We start from the raw sequence: 14286 nt of genomic DNA, 5'->3' as shown, positions 1-14286 counted from the left end.
GGATGAAATACGTGACACATTCTCCACTGCACAGACTGCAATACCCTGGGCACACCGCAGCACGGGCAGGTGTGTCAGACTATGGGATGCTGACGAGGAGCCCACAACTGTTCCAGGAACACTTCACTGAATGCAAATCATGGCTGCAAGGGTGGGAATGTAAGGGCTGGGAGCTGCATGTCTCGGCAGGGATCCTGCACCACTCCAGCTCCAGACAAGCAGGAAGCAGCCCCTGCAGCTGGAGCAGGACAAGGTTTTGATTCCCTGCTTGTCACTCCCTCCTGGGGCAGCCCCAAGGGCTCTGGGCAGGGCTGGGACAGTTCCACCACCAGACACTTTACCAACACCACTCTCCTCTCCACTCTGCAATGTGGAAAGCACCCAGCACAGAGCTGGGGGCTGCAAGGGGAGGGAACAGTAGCTGCTCCTGTATGGGCTGGGAAGGGCACTCTGCCTTCATTCACCTTCCTGCAAAGGCAAGGCTCACAGAGACACTTCAATATAAAATTAGTAACAAGATGTAACACACTTATTTTTAACAATGTGACCTTCATCAAGCACAGAACGTTTTTTGCTTAATTTTTTTCCAAAATGAAATCCAAGTCAATCATGAAATGCCAGAAGAAGTTAATTCTTTATTAATAAATAGATTTAGAAAGGCTTAGCAAGACAGGATTAATGGATTTGATGGCCAGAGAGGACTGCTGTAATCTTCTAGTCTGACCTGCTGCAGAGCATAGGTCTGGATTCCCACAGCCCACCAATCCAGGCAGTTGCACAGGGGCTTATCTGTCAATCCACACCATGGAGTTTCTGAAAAGTCACTGCATTCTGGTCCAAGGGCCAGTCCCCCTGTGAACACCACGTGCTCTTGTTCCCAGTTTTGTTCTGACTTCCCCTTACAGCCCCTGGGCTGGGTCAGCTGAAGCTCTTTAAATAGTATTCTTTAAATATTGTGTTTCAAAGGATTAGTGACTCTTACTCATGTCTGCTTGATTTTACAGTATGAAAGTAATAATGGACTTAATTATTAACGTAGTAACTCCCCAAACCATGTGGAATCAATTCACGCCTGCCTGCAATGATTTCAAGTCTACATTTGGGTAACAAATGTAACAAAGTCCAAACGCTGCACAAAGGTACAAACGCAGTAAATCCAGAGAGAGCACCTCAGCTGTTCCTGTTCCTCCAGGGCTGCTGCAGAGTGCAGACACTGAGCTGCTCAACACGTAACAGTAAACCAGAGAGCCAGCTCTACAGTGCCAGTGTTTTTGAGGAACAAATGAGAAGGTGGATTACCAAGGCATGTCATATGTCTGCGCTCAGCTCCGCGCACTGCTTGTCTGAGATGTGGGTAGCTAAAGAATCTATGATGTCAAGGAGGAGGAGCTGACTGAGCGAGCGGAGATTTGGCAACTTGGAGACCTTCAAGGAAAACAAAACAGAAAAAACAGGAAGAAATTAAAACCCTCCCAAAATCACAGCTCATGTATTACCCTTTTACCCTTGGGCATCCCACAGCAAGTCAGGCTGGGCACAGATGGTGTGAGATCCCAGCTGTGGGGCTGGGCTGCAGGGAACAGACCATGGGGCTCCAGTTGGGGCTTAGAACCAAATCCAGACTGCTGGGAGTGGAGAGCAGCAGGAATCTGCCCCCAGAGCTGCCCCTCTGTTGGTACTGACAGCCCCACTGCTACAGGACACTGACTGAGCACTCTCCTAAGAGCAATGCTGGACACCAGCACAGCCTGAGCTCTGAGATCTGTGTTTTTGCACTGAAAATGTGATTCAGGGCTGGATCTCTTTGCTCCTGTGCTCCTGAGGAAAAGCTCTTCTCAGTGTCCATGCTGGTTCTGCTGGCATTCCTCCTGCAGTCAAAGCAGGTCACTGGAGCAGTTGCCAACAAAAACCTCCACCACATCAGATAGATGAGAATCTACAACAAACTGCATGCTTTTGGACTGGTCAGAAGCTCAACTGTTAGCAAAAAGGAGCTCTACACATTCCTCCCTTCTCCACAACCTCATGGTAAGGAGCCAGTAATCCCTCTGTCTAGAGGCACTAACACACACCCAGCCTCCAGGCAGACTGTGCCCCACTCACCCACCCGCCTCACCTGAACTGAGATTATCACCTGGCTCTAGGGAGCTGCACTGGGATAAACAATAAAGATGTCCTGAGCAACCTTTGAAGGCCAGGAAGGAAATAGCTGAGGATGCTTTCAGAAAGGGCTCAGGACGTGCTTGTAGCAATATCCCCAGTCTAAGGATCTGCCAGGACTGGCAGGGAGGGAGAGAGACCCCCTTAGCACCGGTGGGATCCTGCCTCCAGCCCAGGCACGCACTGCGGAACAGATCAGGGTGTCACTACAAACACGTCACAACAGCAGGTTTATTAGGGCTTTTGTACAACACTGACACACAAGAGCCTGTAAACACATTGCCCAAAGCAGTGAACCTCTGGGAAACAGCTCTTCAGTAATGTTCCTGCTGTGAGGAAAACTCCTTAACAGTCCAAATCCAGAACGGTGTTAAGTTACTGGAAGAACAGGGGATCCCACAGCCAGAGACCTGGCCTGCCAGCCCTGGTGACCCACCGGGCTTATGCCCGAGAACAAATCCCCCTCAGAGCCCGTGGCTGGCCCAGGAGCAGAGCAGAGAGTGTCCGTGCCCAGGCACACTGAGTCACCCAGCCCAGGCCAAGAATCACACACTGAGGCCTCTCAGTCCAAGGGAAAACATTGCATAATTGAGATTTCTCCATGCACATCTGCTTGACAGTCTTCCAGCCACGTTTTGATGAACACTGTTCTACCAGTCAACAGTTTAAATATAAAACATTTCCCCACATCCTGGTGAGGAAGTACAGCTGAGGAACGCCCTCCAGCTCCCATTGCTGCCTCCCAGTGTTGCAATGTCCATTTCCCTCTGTATGTTCTGGGGAGAATCACCCCTCTTTGTCTTCCTGTGGCCTCCACTGGGAAGTGATACTGTGATATTTCAGCCCTCAGCTGCTGCAAGGCACTGACCCCAACCCCAGGGATGTCCTGTACCCTGCAGTGGGACCATTCCCCGTCCCTGCTGAACCGAGCTGCTCCGCAGGACTCAAGGGGCCAGAAGAAAACAGAGAGGATGAAGGCAGGGGCTGCAACCTCACACTGTGGACTCTCCTCTGGGAGTGATTCCTGGATGCTGGCTCCCCTCTCAATGCTTTTTATGCATTTTCAGTTATTTCTGAATGTAAAATGCGTCACGCTCCAGCAACTTTGGCATTTAATGAAGAGCCTGAACACCGTCCTGTCTCCTCTCCAGACACTAATGGGACATAGCAGTGCTCTTTTTCCCCAGGAGGATTGTGAGTTTAAATATACAAAGGAGAGTGAGCTACTTGAATATTAACTAGGGAATTATTACCAGTATGTGTGTAGCATCCAGAAATCCCAATTCCTATGATTTATCTACCTATTTCAGCAATGCTAATGAGTTGAGCGATGAACTGATGACATGCTGGGGAACTCTCATGGAGGGATCGATCACATCTCATAGGAACAATTAAATGACAATATCCTTATTCTCTCAAGTGAGGACAGGAGTATCAGCACAAAGTATCTTGACCTTTCCTGCCACTAATGCATAATCCCATCAAAACAGAACCACAGGATTGTTAAGATTGGGAAAGACCTCTAGGACCATGGAATCCAACTGTTGAACATGGAAATCACAGAGAGCCCAGCCAGGACATGGTAATTTGTTTTAGAGCACATGACAATATAGTATGTATGGCAGAGAATAGTTCAAGGGAAATATGAGTAGCACACTGATAACTGCTAGTGAGGCAGAGATTTGTGCCCTCAACATACAACAAATTTACCCTGCTATACACATAGGAATCCAATGAGGGCATGGCACAAAATTAACAGTTGGAACAACTGGAAATGGAAGCAACTTTGGGTAACCTCTGGCTTGGAAGGGCTTCACATTTCTAGACTAGCTTGTTCTAGTCTTCCATTTACTTTGGTGTGAGAAGTGTGCTTAGCAGTCCTGTCAGTGAGTGTCAGTAACATGCAGCCAGCTCTCAGCTTCCTCTCAAATGAGGAAGAACTACACTGATTTCTATATTAACATGTCTTTAACCAAGGCAGTGACAGAGGACAGCAGCTCTCAAAAGCCACAGAAAAGATGCAACCAACCTTGGTGAACTGGTGAACGATGATATGCAGACAGTGCCTCTTCATGTCCAGGGCCTGGGTCTTGTCAGCTGCCTCTAAAATCTAGAGCAGGAGCAAAAATGTGATTTCCCTTCTGCACAGCTCAGATGCACAAACAGTCCTGACCCAGAGCAGGTAACTCCTCTTAGCTAGGGAACATCTCCATTTTGCATTACAAACTGAATCTTTTCTGAACTACTCAAAAATAAGCCTTGGATTTAAAATGTATGGAGTCCTCAAGAGCTAATCAGCAGGAATTGCTTCTGCTCGTGCTGCAGATGTTCAGGCTGCCTGCCTGGAAGCTGGCATTGACACTGGAGGCTTTCTTACCACACAGTATCTTTTGTTAGTTCAAACCCCACTGCCAGATCCTGTCAGCATCACTGATAAAACAAGACTAATGTCTGTCACCTGCAGATCATCATTTGCCCTGGAACAAATGTCTGCCAAAAAGGGTTTACAGTTGAGTGCTGAGCACGTGGTCATCTAAAAAAGACCTTTAGAAACAGTTCTGTAACGGGGGATGAGAGTTCAGGAGAAGCCAGGTGAGCAGCACCTGCTGAACCCTGCAGCACAGGAACAGAAGCAACACAGTACCAGGTAAAGAACAATGCTGTTGAAGGCTGGGCTCCCACACAAGTCATCACACTGCCACTGGAAGGGTCTGGGCAGTCTCAGTGACCTGGCACTGGGGGTACCCACTTGACCAGACCCCTTGGCTTTCCTCTAAGTGACTAATTAAAGTGCTTGGGGACAATTACCTGGAGCACATTCTCCACTGTGACGTTCATTTCCAGGTTCTGCTTACAGTAGGCTTGGAGTCTGTTGTTGGAGAAGCCGTAGTAGTAAGGTGCTGCAAAGAGGTATCTGTTCATCCCATTGAGGAATAAACCAGAAAGCGAAGGTGAGAGCACTGATGGCAAACAAATCCATGTGAGGAGTGGAAGTGCAGAGCCTGCTGGTGCCCCCTGAGAGAACATCCTCCCAGCTTGTGCCAGGCAATCCAAAGCAAAAGGAAGGTGACCTGCTGGACATGCACTGAGACAGATCCTTCAATTCCTTCGAATTTAAGGATACAGGGAGTCTTCAGGAGGCATGTTCACTTCTCCATAATAGATGTATCTAAGCATGGACTCGAATGCTTGCTTGCTGGGAACCATTTCACCTATAGAAATGTTCACTTGCCCATCTTCTGGCATGAAGGAACGGAACATGGCTTCAAAGTAACTGGAAAGGGAAATAAAACTGATACAACACATTCTGCAGACAGATGGTTTAACCCAGTATTGTTCAAAGGCTGCTATTCAGAACTGGAGCTTCCAAAGCAACAAATTCAGGTGACAACCTGGGCAAAAACACTGCTCATTTATTTTTTTCATATATGTCTGCCAGTGAAAACTCCAAATATAATCCCCCTAATTACCATCAGAACTACCTGAAATTCGTCTGTTTCTTGAAAATTAGGACACATGGTGCTTTGATTTTTTCTCTAATTTGCATAAGACCCAGTAGAGAGCTTAAAGCATTATGAATTTCCTCGGTATCTACAGGCTGCCAATCATCAGGGCTGTTTTAAGAGCTGTGAAATGCTTCTGGTAAAATACCACAGTAACTAATACTGAATATTGTTACTGGGTCTGCAAAAAAACCTGTGACAATATTTGAAATAGAAGTTTTATGTGAACACTTAATGTTTGGTGGAACATAAGGTGAAGGTCCACAGAACACAAAAGTGCAGGTCAAATCCACTTCTCCCTGAGGAGGGAGAACAGTCCCACCTTCAGCAGGGTGGACTCCTTTCTCTGCATAAAGCATGGGAACACTCTAGTCTCTGGCAGGCACCATTTTTTTAATGCTTATTCATAACCAATCTTAAATATCAGAAAGTGAGAAAGAAATTCAAGTTCCACAATACGAACTGTTCACTGTCAAAGGCTCCTTCTGACCTCAGTGGACATCTGCTGCTTTCCACTTCACTGAAATCACCTTATGTTTTCCACCCTTTTTCCCTTCCTGTGATTTTATCGATGCTTTGTCTTGCAGTGCAGCTTCTCACACACCCTCTGGAGAATCTCTGCAGTTCTAATTTCCTATCTTTCCCTGCTGGGTATCAAATGGAAAAAAATTTAATCACTACTGCTTAAAGGCTTATTGCACTCATTGAGCAAAGCTGCATCTTAACACTTCATGCAGATTTAAGTTCCTCCCTGTCTTCTAAACCAAGCCAGCTGAGTACAGGCTGCCCAGCACTGCACTGTCCTTCACACACTGTCTTGTCAGGAACAGGGCTCACCTGGAGCGAGCTGCCAGGATGGCTTTGTGGGCTGGCCGTGGGTGCCCATCTAGGAGCAGGATGATATCACAGAATTCAGTCCCAGCTCCTTCCAGGTAAGCCTTCATGTCCTGAATTAAGGATGTTCCTGAAATCAAACATAATGAAATAAAGACATGATAGTTCCAGGTAACCAGGTGCTATTGAACTAATACATGGCCAAGCCAGAGCTCCAGCCCCTCTTTCCTTTGGGACTCGCAGCATGAATTTGAGTGAAGTCCTTCCTCCTAACCGTGGAGCAAAATGAGCTTCATCCTTCCCCACCACAACTCATTCCCTGCTGCCCATCCCAGAACCAAACCTGTCAGCTCTGCTTTCTGCCACTGACAGCAAACTCCAGCTCTGGCCACACTGACAGGTGCTCTCTGCAGATATGAAAGCTGATTTTTCCCTTCCATTTTCACTATTTCCAACCACAAGGAATATAAAATTTTGTGTATTAATGAAAAATCTTTCCCAAATCAGCAACAAAGGCTTCTTTTATCCAATATTTTAAATCAACCTTTGTAAATACACAACTGACAAATGGAGCACATCCAAGTCTGCTCCAAACTCACTCATATTTTCAAAGTTCATCTTTCAGTTTTTAGTGTTTGGGTCTCTCACACCATTCCAGCTCCGGATACACAACTGGCCGAGCCACCCTCCCAGCCAGTGCACCTCTCCTCCCTGGGAAAAATGCCAGCCAAGGCCTTTCTACTTGACCTTCCAGGACTAGCTTCCTTCTCTTTCTCTCCAGTTCCCAATTATTTTTGTGCAGCATTCTACACCAACACTGCCAATGCCTCTGAACTTTGTGACCTTAGAAAATCTCATTATTACATTCCTTGTGTTGTGTGTCAGGGTGTTAAAATGTTGAGTAAGACTAGTCCCAAATCAGCCCTTGATGAATTCCATGATGAAACTGTAAATCACATATTTCTCTTCCCCTCCCCTCGTCCTGTTCCTTTCATACATGCACACAGAGCAGTGCCTTATTCACAGGATCTTCCTCCGTCCTCCTGCTCCTCCTTGGTGAACACCTTCAAGCAGGCTGGTTCCCTGCTCAGCTCTGTCACCCTTCAGCCACTTGAGTGACTGTCCACTGCCTTTTATTGGATCACTCTTTACACCCTTCTGCTCCTTCTCTCATCTCTCTGAACAGGCTCAAGATGGTTTATTGCAAGAACACGATGATGTTTCCCATGTACTTTGATGGGACACCATTCTGATTGAAACTCACTGGGAAAAGAACTGTTGTGCTCTGTCTCTGTCTGGGAGAGAGCCTGAGCAGTTATCCCAGCTGGGAACTGGTGGGCTGCAGAGGGCTGCTTCCCAGATATCTTCCCAGGCTAAACAAACCATTAGCAATGCCAAAGCAGCACAAGGAATTACTCCATAAAGCAGGAAGGTTACCAATGTCGAGCGGCTGGTCAGAGTGTGTTCGGACAGGAGGCTGCTGCTTTCTCCGGACAATCTCCACAATGAGGGATGAAGAAAGATGCTCAAACTCCTTCATCATTATGACTTGATTAAAATGGGATTCCTTCACCACAAAGTTCAGGCAATGTTCCTTAAAAATACACCAATATTAATTAAAAAATTCATGGTTGAAGTCATCTTACAGCGTCCCATAAATGTTACACGTTACATATGCCATCAGCCATCCTTTCCTTTGAACCTCCACATGGATCCTGCAGCTGGAACTATCAAACAATTATATCCTTATCCTTCCTAAATGACCATTTAGGATCCTACTTGAACAGCAAATTCAGTACAATTCTAAGCATCTAGAAAAATTTGACTAGAAATACTGACAAGGAAGAGATTAACTGCCCACTGAGCTGCTCCAAAGCTTTCTAATACAGGAATCTCAGGAGATACTGAAAACTTCACAGAGATAATGAAGATTGGTTGCTGCCTCATAGTAACTCTTAACATAATTAGATACCAAAAGTTAATTAAAAGGGTGAAGAGATCTTAACTCTTGACACTCTCCACCAAGGGTCCAAAGAGCTTGCAGGACTCCTTGTGTGGGTTTTGCCTGAACCTTTTCCGTAAACACAGCAAACAGTTCAAGAGCTCTGGAAGGCTCTTGTGTGATAAACTTCTTACAAAAATCAGTATGGTGAAAAGGTGACAAATGAACCAGATCTAATGCTAAACAGTTTGAGACAAAAAAAGGGCACTTCATTTCTCAGTATGAACCAAGGCTTTCCCTCAGGGCATTTTAATAAGCAATAAATGCAATCTATACCAGCTCACTATAAAGTGGGTACAAGTTCACCCAAAGAATCATTACTACTGTCTGCTTCCTGCCAGTTTATTTCACCTGGGAGCCAAAGGTATCTGTCAGGACTCACCTGTGAAATGTTTTAAACAATGACTGGGATGCCACAAAGAGCAGCTTTCTACAGAGGACCCACCCATGAGGACTAACGAGCACCTGAGCAGACAGGATGCCAGCTCAGGGTGATCCTGCCTGACTGGAGCCTTGTGCAAGAGCCCCTGTCACCCCAGAGGTGGCCAGGGCAGGTGGGGGCACCAGATCCACCAATGCTTGAGCTTCTGGGCAGCTGATGGCACCATGGTGCCATGCACCAAAGGCTGTGCTGGCATTTACATACTTGCTGCTGACCCTGCTGCTGTCCTCCTGAGGTCTTTCCTCTCCAAAGTGATGGTGCATACTGGTTTCTCCAGCCTCACTGTGCTTGCAGCCACCAGCAACAGGTCACTGGTGTGCACAGGCTGAACATCATCAGCAGGTACTGCACGGTCCTGCTCTGGCTCTTGGACTGGGGGCAGGAGCTGCTTCCCTGCAGGTTCAGCAGAACTGGCTCCGGGCACTGCACTGGGATCAGCATGGCCAGCACCTCTTGGGCTGCAGCTGGGGGTCAACCCTACCCTGATTGTCACCAAACACCCAAAAGCCCCCCACCCACCACAGAGACAGAGAACCACTGGCACATTTTGTTTTTCAGCGCAAAGGCCTGAGAACAGAGTTTAGTTTTTCCATCTGTCCAGGTGAAAGAACCTATCTGCAGTCTCAGCGTATGTAACACAGCAAGACCAGGCAATGCACTGGTTCCATCTTGCTGCAGCAAGAGTGAACTGATGAAGAGCCAAAGTCACTCTGCCCTTGACATTCTACAAAGCAGATATGCAAAAATATCGAGCACTTATTGAAAAAAGCCTACATAATACCACAAGCCACTGCAGGACAACCCATGCTAAATATACTCAAGCAACTGTAATTAAAGGAGTGGTGCATTTGCAAAAGCTCAGCCAAACATTAATTACATAAATTTTATTTTTAAAACTTTCTTATCAGTTACTTTGTATGCAGAATGTGATTACCTTTAGCTGATCCAGCTGAAGCTTGTTAGCATTCTCACATACAATGAGCACGTTCTGCAGATCTACAGATGCTTCAATATACTGAAGGCAGAGCTGTTCCAGCCGAGAGAGCTTGAAGTTTAAGGCCAGTTTGTACACATCCATAATGAGTAACACATCCTGAACATGACCTGGAATTGCAAGAGGGAAAACTGCTGGATAGCTCACAGAACAAAGAGAGGAACCCTTCTAAAAGTATTTTTTATATCAACCAGAGCAATCGGAATAGTAGAACAGGCAGTGACTGGAGTATTTTTATGGAGAAAAAATTTCCATTCCTGGTTAGACAAAATCTGAATCAATACTAGAAAAGGAGGCTCAAATTTGAAGCATGCAAAAGCCACTCCAAAGTATTTTTTAGACAAAGATTTTGTGACAATCTGGATCACAATTTTTTTAAACCCTCCAAAAAAAGTGAAGTCTTTAAAATCCCTGACAAGCTCTGGAGCTTGCAGCCTAATTTCTCAGAGTGCCCAGCTGCCAACAGCCCTGCCAGAGTCCTTGGGTTTTACACAGTAGTAACAATCAGCTCCCTGATTCTGACAGACCCTTATGAAGGCACTCTGTGCTTTCACTCTGTGCTTCAGCCTGCACAGACCCACAGGTGGTCTACAAGGGCTGAAGTGAGAGAGGGGCAGAGGGGACCCTTGCAGGCCACTGCAATGGGGCTACTGGGACACCAGCTCAAGGAATAATCCCCCATGGCCTTTGCTTTCCTCACAGAAGAGCTCTGCCCATCTGCTCTAACTACTTTTTAATAGAGAAAAGCCCTCTTGCATGTCACGTGCCTTCCCCGTGTCTAATTGGAAAATCCCATTTGATGAGCATGCCCAATTCCATTAGCTCAGCCTCTGGATGGCTCCCCAGGGTGCTGCTCTCAGAACTGAGAGGAGCAGCTAGGAATACAAATGGGCAGGGCAGGGCCCATGGAGGATCCCAGCAGAAAGGGGAGCACCAGGGAGACCCTCTCATGGGCTGGAGGAAGAGGGGCAGCCTGCCTGGGAAGCCTGTAACAATGGGAAGAGCTCAGGGGTCCAAGCCTTCCCTTGGCCTGAGCCTGTCCCAAGGCGAGGGTACCGAGGATCAGAGAACGGCTGGGAGCAGGATCTGGCAACGTCAGCAGAATCTAGGGAGCAGCTCCCTCACCCCCATTCAGTGGGATCATTCTCAGATGGGCCTCCTCACAGGGAAAGCCTTGACACAAATGGACACGTATCACTTTTTTTCTGAGAACTACCTTTGCAGAAAGGGCTGAAGCAAAGTTCAGTGCTAGGGCAGCTGTACCTCACTGTACTTCACTGTGCCCCGTGGCTGCAGCTTCCCCAGCCCCAGCAGCTGGAGCTCCTCGCTGTATCCAGCCTCACTCCCATCACCCCACAGCCCTCCCCACTCACACAGCCAGGAGTTGGATTCCCTGTGTGGGAGCTGCAAGATCTCTGGCTATTACTTCCCTGCCCACAAGTGTTTTTAACTCAGAGAACTTCAATGAACGCATCAAATGGATTTTTCCTTTCTTGAGGCATTCGTTCAGACTGGATTTTTAACAGGTGATAAATACCGGCTTGCACACCTTTCTGTGTGGGCACAGTTTAAAATGGATCAAAAACAATATCAGAAAAAGGAAATAAGCCAAGCCAGGAATTAGATACATGGTCCTTCCAAGTAGGATGCTGTGATGTTCAAAACACCACAATATTTTTTGTTTGTTTGGGAGTTTTTACACCTTTTGGAATGATCAAGAACTTGTTCTTCCTTGATATTTGAAAAGAATTAGGAAAAAAAAAGCATGGTTAGTACGCTCTGATAAAAATCTGCTTTTTGTTTAATCTCAGGTTAGTAATTAAGTGCTCAGAACAGGACTGATCACTTGCAAATGCTTGATCCTGCTGTTTCAAAACACGTTTGCCCCCCTCCCCTCCCTGAGCCAGTGTTACTTCACCTGCTGCCCTACCTTTGCGGGGATACTTTATCTTATCCGTGTACAGGAACTGCATGAGCACCTCAAAGGGCTGGGCCTCGGCCTCGCGGATGGGCACTTCCAGCAGCGGCTGCAGTCGGCCCAGCTTGACGTTCCCTCCAATCCCATCCTTCTGGCATGTGGTGTGTCCCTCCTCTTCAATGTCTTGCTTTGATTTCTAATGAAACAGAAAAACCACCCAAACATGGCACAAGGCTGTGCCAGTGCACACAAGTTACCACCAAACCAGAGGATCCTTCTCCTTACTCCACATTCTTCAAGACCCAGGATCTCTTTAGCTTCAGGATTATCTTCAAGATAACAAGGAATTTATTTGTCTTAGACTTATTGTTCCATATCCTGGGACACACATGGATCAGAACACAAGCAAGTTCCTGGACACAGGTCAGAAGCAGGATGTCAGAGCAAGGGAGGGATGAACTGCACTGAACTCATATTCCTGCCCACAGCAGGAACAGCCTCACTCTGTGAAGGAGGGACAGGTGGGAGCAGATTCCACAAACCCTGCCCTGCAAAGGCAGAGCTCAAAGTGCTGCACAAAACTATTTTAAAGCACTCTGTTACCTCAAGTTTCACTATGACAGCCTTTCCCCACAGCCTTTCCAGTGGCAAAACAATTAACTGAGGGGCAGTGAGGCATCCACATCTTACTGCAGGTTGTGTGCTACCACCTCCCCAAAATCCATTAAATGTTTGCTGCTGAAAACGTGGATGTAGTTAAAATTAATAGACAATGATCAGAGGCACCAGACTTTCAGCTCTGGAAAAAGTAAAAAAATACAGAGGTTAAGGGAACAGAAGCAGCTGAAACCCTTAGCACTGCCTTCCTTCCCTCTAATCTGTCTGATCTTGTGGGCCATTCCCATGACATAGCTCTTACCTCCCCCATGGGGAAGGGTACACACACCTCTCTGGGGCATTCCACAAGATTAGACCTCAGACAGCTACGAGAGCTTCCAAGAACCACACTGTCAAATCCAGCTAACTGGATTAACTCTGGCTCCTCCATGTTACACTCCTGATACACATCCAGTAGCCTTTGTTAATACTAATGATCCTCTTTATTTTACTTGCTCAAGAGCACCTTTGCATCAGACACTGTTCCCATCCTCCAGCTGTCTCAGCAGATATTACTTTTCCCCTGACAACCTTATTCCCAAACCTGGGCAGAATAAGCCTTACCTTGCTACAAGGCTACTTTCCCAAAATACTCACCTGTTTCACCCTCTCCCTGGCCTGCATGATTTTCTTTTTCAGCCACTTGCAGCGAGCGGTGACAATCGCAGTGTGCCCTCGGACTCGCTCCTCCTTCTGCCAAAGGTAGAAACCACATTCAATTTTCATCCCCAAATCACATGCTCGTAGCAGATGGCAGAAGTCACAGAAACCTGGGCTGAACCCCAGGTTACAATACATTTCAAGTTAGACTCAAAGGCAGCTTTACATCTGCTCTGCACATACAGATGAAATTCAACACCTATTTCCCCAAAGGCTAATGGCAAACACCATTTGGGAAAGAGCCTGTGTCACATTCAACGAATGGAAGCTCCCGTGTCACATATATTACTTTTTATTCTTGCATCTGATTTTCTGTTTAATTTTCCCTTTTCAAAATAACACTATGGTTTTGCCATAATTTATTTCACCTCTTGTTGAGGATCCGTTCTCCGAGCTTTGCAAAGCTTTTTCTAACTTTTTCTTTTTGCAAAAGGAATGCAGGTTAAGTTCAAGTATCTCATGTTTATCTTCAGAAAACCTGTTCTCTGTTAAAATTTTTAACTGTTTCCATTACTAGAGAATCATTCCCCTGTACTGCTTTTTCTCATTCTCTTTTGTTTCAGTAATTAAAAATGGCTCTTGAAATGATAATGGGTTTGCAAAACACTGACCTGCCTTCCCAGGAGGCAACTGGGACCTGGGAGTACAGAGGTCGTTGGTACATTTTCATATTGCAACTCTATATAACATGCTTCGATAAATTCAGGCTAAGTCAGTGACCTTAGATCTTCTCAGTTTAAAAGTTTCTTCTCCTTTGCAGCTTTAAAAATTTATCTGGATAAGTGAAACTTACTAAACCAGGCAGACAGTTCCCCAGTGATTCATTCCCAGGGTTTCTGGCACAGCCATTGCAGAATTTGCTTTTTCCCAGCAAACACACCACACACACAGTAACACCCCCACTGGCACCTCTCCAATAAATTCTACTCACCTCTCCCAAAACAAACTCCAAGTCACTGAACTGCCTGTTTTCCCACAGCCTTCCATAGTCTTCATGGAGAGTGCATTTAGGGTAACAAGAAAACTAAAAAAAAAACCAAAAACCCACAGAAGACAGAATTAATTTCAATGGCTATATAAACTTCAAATCTCAAATCACTCTGGAGCAGAGGAGCC

The 14286-nt window shown here is 46.3% G+C and overlaps 1 protein-coding gene across 2 annotated transcripts in view; it reads right to left on the bottom strand.

The window, feature by feature from the left end:
- Positions 1-610: 610 nt before the first annotated feature.
- Positions 611-14286, bottom strand: part of LZTR1 (leucine zipper like transcription regulator 1) — a 37487-nt gene continuing 23811 nt past the window's right edge. The window contains exons 11-20 of one of the 2 annotated variants that reach the window (XM_039565243.1): positions 14102-14194; positions 13108-13203; positions 11866-12049; positions 9876-10045; positions 7935-8091; positions 6501-6627; positions 5285-5434; positions 4969-5074; positions 4190-4270; positions 611-1425 (exon numbers count right to left, since the gene is read on the bottom strand). In XM_039565243.1, the coding sequence (XP_039421177.1) occupies positions 1309-1425; positions 4190-4270; positions 4969-5074; positions 5285-5434; positions 6501-6627; positions 7935-8091; positions 9876-10045; positions 11866-12049; positions 13108-13203; positions 14102-14194 (1281 nt within the window). In that variant the 3' untranslated portion in view covers positions 611-1308. Of the gene's footprint in view, positions 1426-4189; positions 4271-4968; positions 5075-5284; positions 5435-6153; positions 6311-6500; positions 6628-7934; positions 8092-9875; positions 10046-11865; positions 12050-13107; positions 13204-14101; positions 14195-14286 lie in introns of those variants that run through there. The other variant, XR_005603654.1, reaches the window with a different exon arrangement.

This window comes from Corvus cornix, chromosome 26 (genome assembly GCF_000738735.6).
Source record: "Corvus cornix cornix isolate S_Up_H32 chromosome 26, ASM73873v5, whole genome shotgun sequence".
Lineage (NCBI taxonomy): Eukaryota > Metazoa > Chordata > Aves > Passeriformes > Corvidae > Corvus > Corvus cornix.
Note: the sequence above shows the minus strand (reverse complement) of the source record. Positions and strands in the feature narration are given on the sequence as shown.